Genomic DNA, 16914 nt, shown 5'->3' with positions numbered 1-16914 from the left:
GGAGATGCCGTCGGGAGGGATGCGTGCCGTGCGGGGGCTTGGCTCCGAGGCCGTAAGGGCTTTTTTTTTTGGTGTTCCAAGCAGCGGATAAGCAAAGTGCAAAGCGGATAAGCAGCAGGGCTGGGTTTGAAACACATTGCAACAGCGCAGGGGAGACGGCCTTCTGGCCCGGGAGCCAGCCGCGGGAGAGTGGGCTGGGGGGTACGCAGCATCCGAGAGCGGGAGCTGGAAGAAAAATGTTATCTCCAGATACTAGGGGTTACTTTCAGACAATTGGAAAGCAACAGGTTGTCCTCCAAATCGGGCAAACGGCTTTGGTAGCAAGAGCAACCGAAGATCTGCCAGCAAGGGCTGCGGTTTGCATGTTCTTCGCTCCCTGCCCTCCCTTCCCCGGGTTTTCCCCCATCCACGTACCCCCGGCAGCTTCATCTTTGCTGTGGCTGGGCATCAGCTTTGCAGGATCTGGATCTATTGCAAGGCAAAAGATCAGTTTCCAAATAATCTTGTTAAGAGGGACAGATCTAAGCAGTTTCTTAACATTATTTAATTGTCTGTGTTTCCCTCCTGCAGGAGGGAATTGGATCACTGTGATTTTTAATTCTTTTTTGGAAAGAACAGGCACTGTAGGAACATTTCTGGAGGTTCACAGGAAAGAAACCTCCATGTATTTTTGTTTCAGAAGATTAAATTTGTTCCAGCAGAGCCATGCTGATTTGCACTAGCTGAGAAACAGCAGCCGATGTGGTTCCCCTCTTGGAAATCTCATTGATTTCTACACTTTCTCCCAGGGACTTAGCGGCACCTAAAGTTTGAAGTACGATCAGTTAAAAGAAACCAGACTTTACTACCCTGCTAATGCAAATAGTTGTCCTCTGACTAAAATATCACTTGTAAAGTTGTCATCCTCTTGCTGCCCTGATGCCTGGGCGCTGGGCTGACCTGACTCCCAAGCAGGGAGTCTGCTGCCTTGAAAGCTGACGTGAGCGCTGAACTCTTTGAGCTGTCGCCGTTTCAAACAGCTTATACGGGAACGTTCACACAGCCTCGGCACCCGGATATGCAAAACTCGTCTGTCATTGCGCTATTGTCCGTGTTCCCGACGCTTTCTGGTTTGGCTTCTCGAGGCTGTTGGGGCACCGGCAGCGGCGGTTGGCATCTCGGCCGTCGAAGGGCAGAGGGACGGGTTTGGGTGGGGGTGAGCTGGCACGGCTCCATCCCGGCCGCGACGGCCACGTTAGCTCCCGGCAAACCTGGTCCCCGGCAGGCACTGCAGGTTTTTCTCACTCGTAACAGAAAGGGGTTCAATTCTCCCCAAAATCTGTATGCATTGTCCCGGGGGGAGGCTGCGGTGCTGCCCGGCAGCACGCAGAAATCTTGGGGGGGGCTCCAAGTCCCCTCTGGGATCATTAGCAATTGCAGTGTCAATGGCATAAATGCAAATATTTTTGCTTTTTTTTTTTTTTAAGGCCTAATTTTTAGATCATACGGCAGCTGGTGGCCCGAGTGGCTGAGCCGGGGCCGTATCCGTGCCAGCCTAGCATCGGCAGTTTGCTTTTTACCCGCTTGGTCTCAGCGAGGGGCAGAAGCTTTAGGGGCGATCACTGTCTGCGGGGCCGGACCGTCCCGTGCTTTCTGCCCCCAAAAGAGCCTGCAATATTTTACAGCTGCAGATCAACCCCAGAGCGGTGCTATTAAGTGTGCTGAATTGCATGCTTTTAAAATCTTCAGGGTTTGGGGTTTTTTAGTTTTATTACTGTTAGTTATGAGAGAGTCTTGTGCGGCAGCTAGAAGATGCTGATCATTACTGCGAATTGCATCTCCCTCCCCTAATTAGCACTAGAAAGAGCGACGCAGTATTAAAAAAAAAATTAACCATTTTAAGAGAAAAGGACGCTTTCCACTTAAAAAAGCCGTTACCACCACAAGGGACTCCAGCTGCTCAGGTAGCAGAGGGAGGGCAGGTACTGCCAGCCGCCCCGCAGAGTGAGCAGCGACGCGCCGGGGAGCTCGGCCGCTTTCTGCCCGGCCAGACGCGTGTCCAGTCTGCTGATTTCCGAAGCCACCTGTTTCCTCTTGGTTTTGTACCTCCTGTTCTGGAACCAGATTTTCACCTGGGTCTCGGTGAGCTGCAGGTTTTTGGCCAGGTGGGCTCGCTCGGGGGCCGAGAGGTATTTTTGGTGGCTGAATTTCCGCTCCAGTTCGATGACTTGGGTGTGGGAGAAGGCTGCCCGGGAGCGCTTCGCCTGCTTGGGGGGCCGCGGGGCGCTGGGCAGGGGTCGCGGTGGGGGGGCACAGGCAGACGGGTAGGTCTCCGCCGTGGCATCTGCGGGAGGGAAGAGCTGAGAATTACCCCCCTGGAAATTGCCCGAATCACTTGGTTTTGCCCTTCCAGAGAGCAAAATATTCGTATTGCCATTGAAATATTTTCATTTAATGGAGTCAACACCAACTTAAAGTCACAGAACGGAATTTTTTCCTCCTGAATCACGCTTTCCTAGTTCATGTAAGCATGCATTCAATATGACCAGATGTTCAAGGGACTAAAATAACACAGAAAGAGACACTGTGCAATGCTGGTGGAGGTCTGCCTGAACCCCCAAGGTACTGTTGTTCCATACAGTATGGCTTCAACGGCTCAGGAAGTTTTTAATTGCAGAATTCATACTATTAGGCACTTGTTTGAAACGTCCTCCTGAGCCTACGGGAAAATCCTGATCCCAAAGCAAACAAGTTTCTGTGCTGAAGCTACGGCACGTAGCTCAGAAATGGGAAATCAGTGCAGCTTAAAGCAGATCGCAGGTAGAAAGCACTGACAATAAATTCCTCCCCATTCTCTTTCACGACTCCGAGGCAAGGCCAAGAAATTTTGGGCTGGATTTTTAAGCCTTCAGGCCTGGCTTTACATATTCTAGCTGCAAACCTGGACTCGGATCACAGCTCTGAAGCAGCGTCTCAGGGTTTGCCTCCAACTTCTTTCTCATGGCACCGTTCGGTCGCCTGAGCCACGACCCAGAAAGGTGCTGAGCTCCCTGGGAAGTGTCACCTTTAATTGTTAAAACTTCCCAAGTCAGTTTGCTTATGCCGTTAGTTCCTTTCTGTGTACTATCCAGCTTGGGATGGATGTGGGCCAATTTATTTTTTTTTCCTTTAGTCATTTCTTAGTATATTTTCTTAAGCAGGGAACGTATTGCTCAAGATAGAAGCAACCGGCTTAATTCCCAGCTTGTATAAATCACGGCTGTCCCACTGCAATCAGCTGCGCTGATTTACGCTAACCGCCTTCTGGGATATTCGGTATGGCTTTTAATGACTTTTATAACCGTCAGCCTGATGACTCTTTCTGAACTTGCTTTTATGTAGAAACTTCTTTTAATAGAATTGAAACGTGAAGCCAAAATTCCCCTGGCAAGGGCTCTCTTAGCAAGCGAGAGCCAGTCGCTAGAGAGTCCAGATCGCTGCTTTGGCTGCTGCAGCTCAGCCCGGGGCAGCCTGGGCAAGGAGCGGCCGGGTCCCATCCCGCAGCCCCGGCCGTGCTCGCGCTGCCGCAACGCCAGAAGCACCGGTCAAAAAAATTTGCTGCTGAGCGTGATTTGCTTCTGCAGCGAGGCGTTGCCCCCCGCAATGAATTGAGCAGTTGCCTGCTAGGAAGAGGCGCTGGTTGTATCGAGAGGAGCAGGATTGCTCTTAATAAACCCCGCAATGTGGTGGGGTATGGGCAGGAGCACGCTGCCGAGCCCGTGGGAACGCTGAGCCCTGCTGCGAACAGCCCCAATTTCACGCAGGGACTTGCAGAAAATCCCCGTCCCGAAGGCGGCGAGGAGCTCTGCTGCGGGGGCATCGCTGCGCTGGCGGCTGCGTGGAGGACGGGCACAGACCACCGCTGAGCTAGCAGCCCCGAGGTGCACTTGCTGGGGACCTTCTGTGCTAAAAGGGAACTTTATTTCCCAAGATACGGCAGAAATCTGTCATCTGGGGGGAGTTTAAAATGGTGTTTCAGGCAGATGCAGACCTTTGAGTTATTTGAAGCGCCCAGCAAACAGTTGCAGGCAGTTGCAATCTCTCTTACTGTCCCACTGCCAGAGCAGAGATACTCCCTGGCATTTAAAGCGTGGCTTGTTTGGCTCTGGGGTGCTCGAGGCAGCCAGCTCGGGGTCCCACCCTTTGGGTGACCCAAGCGTGGATATCGCTGACCTGTTCTCCGGCCAGCAGGCTCAGCCAGGAGCTTCCATCCCCTTACCTGCATTCGGCTCGTGGGGTGTCCCTCGGGCTTGGGATGCTCCTGGGGGATGAGAGCTCCCGGGCGGGTGGCCTGGGGCAGCCCCTGGGGCCGAGCTGCCCTCGCTGCCCTCCGCCGCGGCCGCCCCTGCCTCCCCGTCCTCCGGGCTGCCAAACCCTCCGCTCCTGCCCCGCTCCGGCTGCGTTCCCCGCTCAGCCCCATCCCAGAGGATGTCTTGGATCAGGAAGGATGTCCGGGGCCTGGAGGAGACGGGCATGGTCTGCTGGGCTGCAGGCGGGGTCCGGCTCATCGCTGCTGGGGTGCTGCTGGGTGCTCTCTGCCTCCTTGCAGGGAGCACCCCAGCACTCATCCTCCTCTTCCTCTCCCTGCCCAGAGGCACGCTTGCTTCCCACCCTCCCGGCTCGGCGTTTATATGGCCGGCAGCCAAGCCTCCGGGGCCTGATTGGAGATCCCTGGCAGGAGTCTACGCCCTTCCCTTCGGTTATATCTTGGCTCCTGTGAGCTTTCTGGCTGCTTGTGTCTCCCCTTCCCTCCAGATGCCTTTCCCCACAGATCCAGGGGGTCACAGCCAAACCTCAGCCTCCTCCTTTGCCCCCCTGTTGCTGTCAGATCACCACCAAGCTTTTATGGTGAAGAGAAGGACGCCTAAGAGAATTCATCCTTTTGGGGGATCAAAATGTTCCCAGGGTGGGGGTTTTGGCGAGGGGAGGGGGGGAACAGCATCGCTGCCTTGGAGGGATGCTCTGCAGGGGGACAGCTTCTGCGTCCCCTGCCCCAGCGAGCCGCTGCTCTGCTTGCTCCTGGTGATGGAAATGATTTATGGCCCAGGGCAAGCCCTAGAGCTCTTTGGGGAAACGCTGTTTTCGGGGCAAAAGTGTGAAGAAAATAAAAGGATTGGGTTGTGGGTTGGTTTTTTTTTGCATTTTGAGGGCTTTGAGGGTTTTCTTCAAAACCTTCCACTTGGATGCACTTTCAGTTTGTTGAAAAACAGGGGGAAAATGTCAAAGACACTTTTGTCAGCTTGGCAGAGCTGCTCTAAGGAGAGCTTTAAAATGAAAGTTAAGATAGAACAGGCAGGGAGAGCAGCTCCAGAGGCAAACACTTGCACAGAAAGGGGCAGAGGGTTCACATGAAAATTTAAGCCTAGACCTCAGACTAATTCCATGACCAGCTGTGGAATGGGACAGCATTTATTTAAGCAGCCTTGGTGCGTTTTTACACCATCCTGCAAGGCCCTGGGTTCAAAGGCAACCGAAAGGAGCAAAACCTTCCTGATTCCCAGAAAAACCACGAGTCGAGCTCTCTGTTGTAAAAGATTTTTATTTTTTTTTGGAGTATCCACTTTATTTTTAGTTGTTCTGCTAGAGTTTCTGTTTGGAAAACAACTCCCCAGTGGCCACACAAATAGCCACGAAACTCCCCCAAGATGTGGGCAGCACATGGTTAAAAAACCACCTTGCCCTGTCAGAAGGCGAAGCAATCTTGGGGGGAAGCCCCCGAGGGAGCAGGATTCGGCTCCTGGGCAGCATCCCTGGGAACTGCAGCTCCCTCTGAGCGATGTATGTACACATACAGTGAGCCCCACAGCCCTGTGTCTGCGGGCTCCTTTTGCTGTTGGAATCAGGTATCTCTGATCACTTCTTTTATTCCTAAAGCCTTCACTCAAACCCAGCCCCTCTTCTTCAGCCAAAAAGCCCAGGCATGTTTTTTTTTAACCTTAAAAAGGGAAACAACACATTTGCTTCAAATCCCCTGAGGACTTTTTTTGGTTTATAGGAGGGCGTTGGATTACGGCAGCCCAAAGCCTGGAGCAGGTTGTGCCCCAAACCCTGCTTTTAACCTGCCCTTTTCTCTTGTATTTTAACCTGCTGGTGCTCCTGGCTTAGAAAATGTCCCCCTATATTCACTGTAAGCTTGGAAAACTTCAGTAGCTTCAGTAATTCAGCCCCGTTATCCTCGTATGGCCAGAGAGTGGGAATTTGGAAGGATTTAGGAAGCAATTTGAGCCCAAGAGTGTTCCTGCTGCCGTGGCCTGGCCGCTGGCCCTCTAACCCCTGGCCCTGCTTCTGGAGAGCGGATCAGGAGCTGGTGCAGGGTGCTGCTGCAGTGGGTCAGTGGGTGGGTGAGCGGGGTGCCCCACGGCTCCCTGCCCAGCCGCTCCAGCGCTGAAGCCGGACCCTGCTGTGCTGCCCGGGTGGGTTTGGGGGGGAGGGAGAGCCCCGAGGGGCACCGGTGGGTCCCCTGGCAGGACCAGGGCTTGGCACGCCGCACCGCTGGGCTTGCCGACCAGGGATGCTCGCTCCCTGGGGCACTCTGTGCTGGATTTGGGAGGCAATTTTCCCGCTGCAGAGACCCTCCCTCTGCCGATTTTAGGCTGCTGTCGGAGGTCAGCATGTGCCTGTCCCCCCGCCACACACCCAGGGACTCAGCCTATCTCTCACCCCTAACTATTTTGGGCTCTACCACGAAGAAGTGAACGTAAGACCCAGCAGAAGGGCTTCTCTCCCCAGAAGCTGGGCAGTCCCCTTCCTTCCAGGGGGATCATTTCATTTCAATTAAGCATTTTCCTGCAAATTGAGCTGGGCTGTTGCACCTCTGCTTTGCAGCCACAACTTTGCCACAACCATGGCCGAAATCTCCTGGTGCTGTGCGTCTGCTCCACGCCTCCGTCCGTAGGTCTGTCCCCCTCGTTGCACGGCTCCGTTGTGGTCAGGTCTCTTCTCCCTTCACAACCGGTGCTTGCATCCGCGGATCGCTCGGTGGAAGTCACCCGTAGCTGATGAGCAGTGAGCAATTTGGCCCCGGGCAGGAGCTTTGGTCCGGGAGAAGGCTTTGGGGAAGCGCGGGCTGGTTTGGGGGGCCGTTTGGGAAAGCTGGGGTTCGCAGCAGCTGGCGTAGCGGGCAGTTTCTGATTTGGGCTGGGAAGAGGGGAGGTGTAAAGCAACACCGCTGGCTCGTGCCGCAGAGAGGAGGTGACAGAGGGGATCTGGCTTCAAGGGTCTCCCGACCCTGCGGGAACTGGGCTTTCGGGAAGCCCCTCCAAAACATATGGAGGGACATAAACGATGCCTTTAGAGCTCATGGTTCCCATTTTCAGGCTTTTTTCTGAGCTGGGCAGTGCAGCAATTTCCTTCTTTGATTTCTGTGCTTTTTTGGGGGGTGGGTTTCGTGTGATTTGCCTGATGTTATTGCTGAACCTCAAAGGAAGAAATCTCAGCGTTGTTCAGACTTGCAGGAGAACCCATGCCCTGGGGATGCTACTGTTTGCCAGGGCTTTCCCCGATGCCAGCAGCATTTCCCAGTGCGAGCACCCCGTCGAGTCCCCCGGCTGCTCCAAAGCCCGGACAGAGCCCCGAGACCCGGCTCATTTGGGGAGATACACCCGAGTGAGCGAGGATGGATGAAGGGGAGGCGAAGGGGCAGCACCCAGCGCGACTGTCGCCTTACCCCGTCACTTCCAGGGTCTCGGCAGAGCTGCAAAGCCCCGGAGCGGCGGGACGGCGAGCAAGCTGTCTCGCCGAGAGGGTTTTTCTGGTTTGATTTGGATGTCAGAGGTGTCCCATTTGGGAAGCGAGCGAAAGCCGGAGCGATGGGGCTGAGTGGGATTAGAGATAAAAGCTTAATTGCCTCCTGCAAGTCTCTTTTCGCCAGATGCTGGGAGGATAAGGAGCTGTCGGAAAGGAGCGGGGAGGAGGGGGCAGCAGCGGGGACGGAGGTTGCGAGGGGGGGATTTTCCCTGTTCCGTGCGGTGGGAGTTGCGTTCAGGTCGCGGTCTGGCTCCATCACAGGGGTATCACAGTGGAAAGATCTTTCTTAAACCAATATTTTGCACCAGGCTTTGAGCTTTGTGGATTTTTTTCCCCCCTCCTCAATACGACTAGAGCCTTCCCTGGGGGGCGATGGGCAGCCTGAGGAGTGGGTCGGGCTAACAAGGGCTCTCGAGGTTTATTCTCGAAGTGTGAGGCTGTGGATTTGTGTCGCCTGTTCGGGATGGGGCTGTGCTCCCCGCTGAGCCGCCCCGGGCCACTGCAATGGCATTCAGCCCACCTGCACCTCACAAATATATACATATATATATAAAAATAGACATACAGTCCTTAGATCCAACGAGGCACCTGGTGCCAGTGGATCCTGACCTGGGGATCCTGCGCCCCTGGGTTCAGCACCGGTGGCGTTGGTGTCATCCAGGTGACAACGGTGTCATCCAGGTGACACCAACCCGTCCCGTGATGCCCCGCGATGTGCCCGCAAACCCATTTTACCTGCAAAGAGACAGCAACAGGGAGCTGGAAACTCTTGACAAGGCTGAGGAGGGGAAAACCTTGGGAGCTCCCCGAGCTTGGACTACAAGGCAGTTATCTTTCTGGGTTAATTATTGGCATTAAGATTGATTTTGGTGTGGTTTTTTTTCTTTGGATCAGATTTTGATGCTCAAATGCAAGTTGTGGATAGGAAAAGTCAAAATAGTAAGTGAGGAATGGCGAGAGAGTGCAAACATACAATTTTATCGATTTGGTTTTTATTTGCAAATAATAATAAGACAGAAACGAGCACCTGTGCTGGGAGATATTAAGAAATATAAATCAGAAATGTATCTCAAAAGATTAGAGGAACTGAAAGCATTAAATAGTGTCCACAAAAAAGTGAATGCACAGTGACGTGCACAGACCCTGTTTTCCAGTTGTCACTGGGAAGAAAACCAGTGTTCATACCCTCTTGCTGGCCGTGTGCTGGCATCCTGGAAGATCAGACCCCCCGGGAGCGGGAAGGGCCAGACTCCGATGCAGTTGTGTTTAAATAAATAAATGCCCTCTGCCACTGGGTCCCCAAAGTCGCAGTGCTGGAGCGGCAGCGTCCCCCTCTCTCCCGACCTGCCTTTGCAGAGCCGTGGCCTCACGAGCTGCCTGGAGGGGTCGGGTGCTCCAGAGACGTCCCGCTGCCTGGGGTGGCAGAAACCTTCCAGATCCAGCTCCCATCCTGACAAAGGCTGCGCTCTGGAGCAGAGGGGGCTTTCCTGGGCACTCTGCAGGGGGTCCTGACCTCCGTGCCCACCTACCAAGCCCTGATCCCCGCTTCCGCGCTGGCTTGCAAGCACGCGGGCTGGTGCTGAGCAGTGCTGGCCATGCCCAAGCTCCGATTCGTGGCAGGGCTGCTGGGGCCGGCGCTGGGGGGCACCCCGCTGAACCCCCCCCTGTAGCTAGCACCGTACGGGCTGCTGCTATAGGCACTGTAGTAGGAGCTGTAGGAGTAAGGGCTGGCGGCGATGCCGTACGGCGTTGGGTAAGGCTGCGAGCCCCCGAGGCAGGGTTTGCCGTCCCTGACCAGCACGGGCACTGCCACCCTCCGAGGGGGCAGCGGGTGGGCAGCCAGCTCCAGGGATTTATCCTGCCTTTGCCTCTTGCACTTGTACCTCCGGTTTTGGAACCAGATTTTCACCTGCGTGGAGGTGAGCTTGAGCACGCTGGCGAGGTGCTCCCTTTCCGGAGTGGAGAGGTATTTCTGTTGCTTAAATCGCCGCTCCAGTTCAAACACCTGAGCTTGGGAGAACAAAACTCGGGGTTTTCTCCGCTGTCGCTGCTTGGGGTGGTGGCAGGGGTCGGCTTTCTTCTCGTCTGCCTCGGCAGGGTGGGCGAGCAAACATTTTCCTGCAGCAAGAAAAACCCGAAGCAAAGTGAGACCCAAGCCTGGTTCTGTTCCCAGCGAGGGCGCGTTTCCGAAGGAGGGATCGAGTTGGGAATGACGACCCTTGGGAAGAAGATGAAGTCGGGTTGACAGCTGATAAATTTAATATAAACTTTCTTGTGATGTTTAATGGGAATTCAAGAAAATTCCCTTGTTTTGGACAGAATTAGAAGCTGACTGTTCCGTGAATTTCGGACAGTGCCTCCTTTCGGTCCCTCCCGACGGTGCCTGTGCTGTCAGCCCCAGCCTGGAGGGGCCCAGGGAAGGTGGGGGATGCTGAAGGTTCGAGTACCCCAAAACACAAATCCCCTTCCTCACCGTCCTGCTCCGGAGGGATGGGAGCAGGGGCAGCCAGACCACCGGCAGGATTTACCCCCAGCGCCCGTGGGAAGGCGAATCCCGCAGCTCTCCGAATTTAAGCAAAACCAGAAAAATGAAGAAGCTGGGAATGAGGGAGGAAAATCTGTCAGGTCTGCGAGAAGATGGAAAGTAGTTTATTTTCGGTTTTTTGGGTTTCTTTTTTTTTTGAATTTTCTGGGATTTTGTGTTGCAGGCGGGCTGGCCGGGGGTCCTGCACAGCCATCGCTCCCCGGGTGGTGGGACGCGCTCGGGTACCCCGGCAGCCGCAGAAGGGGCTCGGGGAGTTTGAGGGGGGGGCTGCGGGGAAACGCGGTGCTGGAGGGCTCCGTCTGCAGGTGTGAAGCCCCCCCGGGCTCCTCTCACCCTCCCCGGGGCTGCCTTCGCCCTCTCCGACTCCCTGGCTCCACATCCCAGTGCCTCCCAGTGCTCAGACTCCGCTCCTACTGGTTTCCCCGTTTCTCTGCTCTGCAGCCTCCGGGGATTCGGGAAACTCGGTCGGATTTTAGCTCCGGGAGAGGGGGGGGTCCCGGTCCGATCCCCCCCTCGGCGGCCCCCCCGGAGCCGCATCCCCGGGGCCGGTCGTGGCTGGGGGCGGCGGTCCCCGGCCCCCCCGGGGACCACTCAAAAGGCAGCGGAACGAGGTTTTTTTGGGTCGTCGAAAGCGGTGGCGATTTTTGCCGAAAAAACCCCCAAACCCCGGCAACATCCCCTCCTCCGCGGGCTGTTTCCTTCCCCCGAGAGCAGCCGGAGCGGCGGGGGGGGGGGGGGGAGAGGAAAACGCCCCAAACACCCCCAAAAAACCCCAAACTCTGGGGCGAAAAAAAAATATTATAGGGGAAAAGGTGGAAACTTTTGGGTTGGGGGGTGCGGGGGTGCAACGGGCGGCTCCGCTGTCCTCCGTCTACCCCCCTCCCCCCGGGGGGGTACGAAAGCGGCTCAGCGGGGACACCCCCCCCCCCCCCCCCAAGCCCCCCGGTCACTTACGCGGCGTCTCGTCCTCCCCGGGGGGGCTGCGGGGTCTCTGCAGGCTGAGGATGTCCTTCACCGAGAAGGGGGTGGGCAGCATCTCCCGGGCCGGGGGTCGGGGGTTGGGGGGGGGGGGTTAGGGTGGGGGTGGGGGGTCCCGTCGGAGCTGCAGGGGCTGTGAGCTCCGGGACCCGCTCCCCGGCTCTGACCCCTTTCTGCCTCCGCCGGGCCAGGCACCACCCCCGGCTGGGCTCGGGGGGGGGGGGGTCCCCGGGGGTTGGGGGGAGCAGGGGGAGGCGGGTCGTTCCTCGGGGGGGGGGGGGGGGGGTGGGGTGGGGGGCTTTCCCTGGCACGGACCGGCTCCTCATGCGCTGCAGCTCCCCAGGAAGGAGCCAGACCCCTTCCCCTCTCTATTTCCAAAACAAGGGGAAGCAAGAAGGGGGGGTGGGGGGGTGGGGGGACAGGATTTGGGCTAAGCTGCAATAAACCAAATCGATTTTAGCTCCATTAAGGTCACATTAGCGAGCGGCTTCGGGTGATAAGGGGTGATAAGGGGGCGCAGACCACCTAGCTCCTTCGGGCTGGAGGGGGGGGGGATGCTGCGAGAGCTCCCGTCAACGTGGGCTGCCCACCGACAGCAGCTCCGCGCCCCAGTTCCCTCCCAGTCTGTCCCAGTGCCGCCTTGGCGGGTGGGCAATGAGCTGGCAGACCCCCTTACAAGGACACGTTGTGGGACCGGGACCCCCGCGTGAGTCTGGGGAGCGGGGCCAGGTCCTGGCAGCCCCATGGGGCAGCGGGGAGCCCCACCAGCCGTGGGGTGATGCTGGGCCTTATCTGGGCCCAGTGACCGGCTATTTCAATTAAAATTCCTGGCCGGCCTCAGGGGCTGGTGTCTGCTGATAGCCCTGACAGAGCAGAGCTAGTTTTTGTCTGGGTTGGGTCGGTATCTCCCGCGCCACCGAAATAGCCAAACCGGACTGTTAGGGGAAGCTGAATAAATAAACGACCCAAACGCAGGCAAGGAAGCAAGGGGCTGGAATGGGAGGGAAAATAAATACAGTGGCTTGGGGAGAAAAGGGCTCACAGGTCGGTCCTCGTTCCTGCGTAATGCCCGGGTGCGTTCCGGGCCCCTGTACTCCATGTTTTCAGCTCTGGGTGCCTCGGAGCCCGCGGGACATCCCCGCACACGGCGCCTTCTTCGCCAGAGTAAAGTAGGGATTGTGACCGAGCACACGGCAGAAACGCTTCCCCGGGAGGGTTCCGCAGCGGGTGGGGATGCCTTTGCAGGGCCACGGTGCAGCCCACCCCCCTCAGCATCTGCTAAATCCCTTTGGCGGGGGCACAGCCCAGGCCCTGCTCAGGCGGTTCCTTTCGGGCTGCCCTCCTCTCCTCTGAGATGGCTTCGGGTTGTGCTGGCCCTTCCTCCGGGCCCGATCCTGCTCTCTTCACACTTGGTAGGAGCATCAGTTTTTCAGTGTGACTTTTGTACGCTGAAAGCGGACCTGGAGGTACTTCTTTTTTGGGCTACTGCACTTGCTGCCCGGACCCCAAAATCTCTAACCCCATGCAGGAGTGACACCACAGCTCACTTACAGCCACCCAGGCTCCTCGGGCTGGAGCCTCCCGCCCGTGCCGGCCACCGCAGCGGCTCCCTGCAGCCCTTTGCCGCGGTCCCCAGGGACAAGGTGAGCTCCTGCGATCCCGTCCTCCGAGCCCGGTGCTGTGCCCCGTTCACAAAGCCCCTTCCCAGTCCCCGGCTGGATTCATTGCCACGTCTAAATGGCTTGTTTGGGACTCACAACACCAAAAGGCGAGAGCAAACAGAGAGTAACATTACACCTTGGCTTGTTGATGGCGGGAGGCAGCCGGCGCCAAGGTAAAATGCTTGGCTGGGATCGAGACGAGCAGGAAGGAATTGGGGTAAGTAGCTTTATCCGCCCCTAATGACTCGGTGCGGCTGAGATTAATGGGAAGACTGGAGTTTGGCTCTCAGGACCTGCAGACAGACGAGGCGCTGGGTGGGCTGCTGGGGGAGAGCGCAGGGAAATGGAGCTTAGCACGGGGCAGCTGGCAGCGGGGCAGGTTTAGTGCCCACGACGGCTGTGGGGATGTGCTGGCTGCTCCCCATCCCGCTCCGTGTCCCCCCACGAGCCACGTCCAGCCCTCCCGAGCTCGCAGATCAATGACGGCCTCCGACGCATCCAGAGGTTTTGATGAGGCTTGTAAAGCATCTCGGTGGGTGCTCCCTTGCCAAAATCTGCTGCTGAGCCTGCCCAGCCTCTGCCCTGCTGCTTGCCCCATGCCCGGGAGCTTCCCCGGTGTGCTGGACACCAACATCCGTGAGGAACTGGGCCCTTCCCACTGCGCTGGGGATGGACGGGAGCCCTCGGCCTCTGCGTTTTGGCAGTGAGAGGCCACTGGGGGATTTCTGGGAAGAAGACTAAGAGGATCTATCACAAGTAATCATAAATCATCAGCTGTTTTTTGACTGGCAAGTTAATTTTGTTACAACTCTCCAGGGACATTACTCCTCTTCTTAACTAGGTTAGGTGAAATCAGGAGAAAGCTGCTTCTAGCCGCCGGCGGGAGTTTGAACGGGAGGATTTCTATGGCAGCAGCACAGCCACGGCTCCCAAAGTATCTGATTTCTGGCAGCTATCGCTGGGACGCATCAGGATCCCGATGCGATGTCGGGGGAGCATCCGAGGCCCTGGAAACCCAACCCTGGCTGCCGGGACTGCACTGGGGCAGCCAGCCCTCCCGAGGCACTCCTGCCCTGCTAGAAGGTTTTGGGTTTAAAATGCTCAGAATGATGCAATAATGGGAAAAACAGGAATATAAATGGGAATAGGGGGAATAATGGGTGAGCTGGATGCATCGTGGGGTTGCAAGCACAGAGCCCATGTACAGATGTCTCTAAGGGGTCTGCAAATGCTTTGATGCAGCTGAAACTATGCTTAAAGGCGTTTTCTGCATCCTCTTCTTTTTTCCCCCAGCTGCTTTCTGTCCTTTTTCATCAGCGAAATAAAACAAAAAGCAGAGAAGATGGAAACGATGGCAGCGAGTGAGCGGCAGGCGGGTGAGGGAAGCAGATTCCCTCGCCAAAGCTTTCTAATAAACATCGGGGGGGGGGGGGGGGGACACACCAGAAAACTGTGCTTCATCCCAGCATCGGTAGGTCAAAAATAACTTTGAAACTTTAGCAAGTTTTCGCGGAGAATCCGCTTTCTGCTTGGCTCCGGGACGAAAGCCACGTCTCTGCGGAGGCAGTGGGTGCGGGCAGGGTGTGAGGACACCTTGACGTGATGAAACACGGGCAGTACGGGCGAGAGGCTGAAAGGCCAAAATTGGGGCAGGCTGTCATCTCCTGCCCGCTGGTTCCCTCTTTTTTCCACATTTTAGCCAGCTCTTACCCTTCGGAGACAAACCAGCGCTTCCCTGGTGCTCTGCTCCTGGCTGCTCTGCTGGGCGGGGTCTTGTCATCATTTATATATCTATTATTTCTGGATTTTTGGGGGGACCTGTTGAAATCAAGGGAATAAATGGGGAGGGGGTTTCTCAGCTGTAGCCACAGCAGTATCTGCTAGCGGGAGAAGTTTCCTGTGCCAGAAGGACTTTGGGATTGACTTCAACCGCAGCAGAGCCCTGGCCTGACTCATTAGACAGCAGTGCCCTCTGCTTGGACGCTGGAGATGTGCAGCTTTGCCGCTCCAAAGTCCAAAGCTGAGCACTGAAAAGGGGGGGGGGGGAAGTCCCCCCGTGCTCCTTCAGCAGGCTGTCAGAGAGGAGGGGTCGGAGGGGGTGTGGGGCAGGAGTTGCTGAGGTTTGGGGGTCTGCTGTGTCGCCGATAAAAATACCAGTCAGTGTGAAAAGCTCGCTCCCCCTCTTTTAAGCAGGGGAGTTATTTTTAAAAAGGATTATTTTGGTGAAAAATTCATGAATAATTCAGTGTCGCCCAGTGCTGGCAGATGGAGGAAATTTGACCTCACGAAGTCCCATTCTGGGTATTTGTCTGTCACTTTTTCTGACGGGCCAGTCGTAGGGAGCATCCTTCGTCAAATCTCCGGGACAGCCTGCTCCTTCCCCCGCGCGTTTCCACCACCGTGGGTCCAGGCCTCTGGTTTGCAGCGGGCAGACAGATTTCTGCACATGTGTGTGCGTGTTACAGCCTCGGCGTGGGGGCTGTGCTGGGGCGATCGCCCAGGCCGGTGGCTGAAGGTGCTGAGCAAGAGCCGAGTCTCCCCACGGAGGTTTCGCAGCTGCTGGGCTGCCCCGTCCCAGCGTTTGGACTTGGCAGTGTTAGGTTTATGGTTGGACTTGCTGCTCTTAAAGACCTTTTCCCACCCAAGTGGTTCTATACCTGGACATTTTGGCCAGCCCCTTCCTGCTTCTGCCCTGTCTCCCTGCGAAAAGGGGTCTGAACGCAGCCGGGGTGCAGCTTCTCCCCGTCCTTCTCTGCCCTTGGTGCCATCTGGGTGGCCGCAGTGGGGATGACCACTGAGCAGAATTTTCTCACCTTTGGGCTTTCTGGCATTTTGGCCATTTCCTGGGGATATTTTCAAACCAGGGCTGGGCAGGATGTGGCAGCAGGAGCGAGGAGAGGGCAGGAGGCACCCGGGGCTGGCGGAGGGGAGAGGATGGGTGCTGGGTGGTGGGTGCTGCGGTGTGACGAGGCCACGGAGCCGGTGGCCATCGGTCGGCAGATGGCACAAGAGCTGTGGCTGAGCGCCTTGGGCAGGGAGCAGAGCTGCTGGGAAAGCAGAACTGGGAAAAGAAGGGAAGCAGCACATCGCATCGCCCTGCTGCTTGCTGAACAGCCAGGGCAGAGCAGGAGGCACCGTGGGCGACCGACGCTGGTCCCTTCCAGCCTCCTCCACAGCTCCCAGCGAGTCCCAGCAGGAGCCCAGTCTATCGTCTCTCCCACCAGCAGCTCTGTTAGCGTCGGAGCATCCCAAACTGCTGCTGCTTCGCCGGGCAGCGAGGCTGCGGAGCTCCAGGCTGGGTTGTTGGAGAGGCACCCGAGGGGTTATTTAACTCCCCAGGAGCAGAGGGCTGAGGGGGCTCGTGGGCATGGTGGAAGCCGGAAGAAAAACCTGGCTAAGGCAAGGAAAGCAGGGATGAGGTGTGGTAGGAGACGTATGGGGTGTTAGGGGTGAAAATGCTCCTCAAGGAAGGGGGAATTTGGTCCGTGACTCTTTGACGCTCAGCAGGCAAAGCGGCATCCTGAACACACTGCAGCGTGTGCCCTCCCCTGCCTTCCAGGGGTTCAAGCGGGGTGTGAACCCCCCCATCGCCTGCCGAGCCGCACGGGAGAGGCGTCTGGAAAAGGTGTGCGAGATCAGGGAAAAGCTGGGCTCGGTTCTCCCCTGACCTCCCAACTTCACCTCCCCGAACCCCAACCCTCAACACCCTCACTTAAAAAAAAGGGAGGGGGGGGTCTCCTCCTTCACCCCACGCCCTCCCTACGGCCCCATCGCAAGCTGTCCCGCGGTCTGCAAACATCAAGCGCTGCCCAAGTGTTCTTTATTATTGGTGTTCACAAGCTCATTTCAGTGGGCGGCCGGGGCCTGGCAAACGTGCTTGGGTTTGCTTTCTGCTCTGGAACAACCGCGGGGCTTGCCACATCTGCTGGGTTTGGGGTTTGTTTTGTTTTGCCTGTTTTTTTAAAT

The 16914-nt window shown here is 56.9% G+C and overlaps 1 protein-coding gene across 1 annotated transcript; it reads right to left on the bottom strand.

Moving 5' to 3' along the window:
- Window positions 1-1913: 1913 nt before the first annotated feature.
- NKX3-1 (NK3 homeobox 1) lies at window positions 1914-4586 on the bottom strand. Its single transcript, XM_075444862.1, has 2 exons — window positions 4238-4586; window positions 1914-2323 (listed from the first exon to the last, which is right to left on the bottom strand). The coding sequence occupies exons 1-2, from the start codon at window positions 4584-4586 to the stop codon at window positions 1914-1916; spliced, it is 759 nt and encodes a 252-aa protein (XP_075300977.1).
- Between the last annotated feature and the right edge of the window lie 12328 nt (window positions 4587-16914).

The sequence above is a fragment of the Opisthocomus hoazin genome, chromosome 28 (assembly GCF_030867145.1).
Source record: "Opisthocomus hoazin isolate bOpiHoa1 chromosome 28, bOpiHoa1.hap1, whole genome shotgun sequence".
Taxonomy (NCBI): domain Eukaryota; kingdom Metazoa; phylum Chordata; class Aves; order Opisthocomiformes; family Opisthocomidae; genus Opisthocomus; species Opisthocomus hoazin.
Note: the sequence above shows the minus strand (reverse complement) of the source record. Positions and strands in the feature narration are given on the sequence as shown.

Bases quoted from the DNA above. Each gene is read 5' to 3' on its own strand.
- NKX3-1 (XM_075444862.1), bottom strand. From the start codon at position 4,586: ATGAGTGCTGGGGTGCTCCCTGCAAGGAGGCAGAGAGCACCCAGCAGC. The intron at 2,324-4,237 runs GTAAGGGGATGG...TCCCTCCCGCAG, and splicing joins ACCCCACGAGCCGAATGCAG to ATGCCACGGCGGAGACCTAC.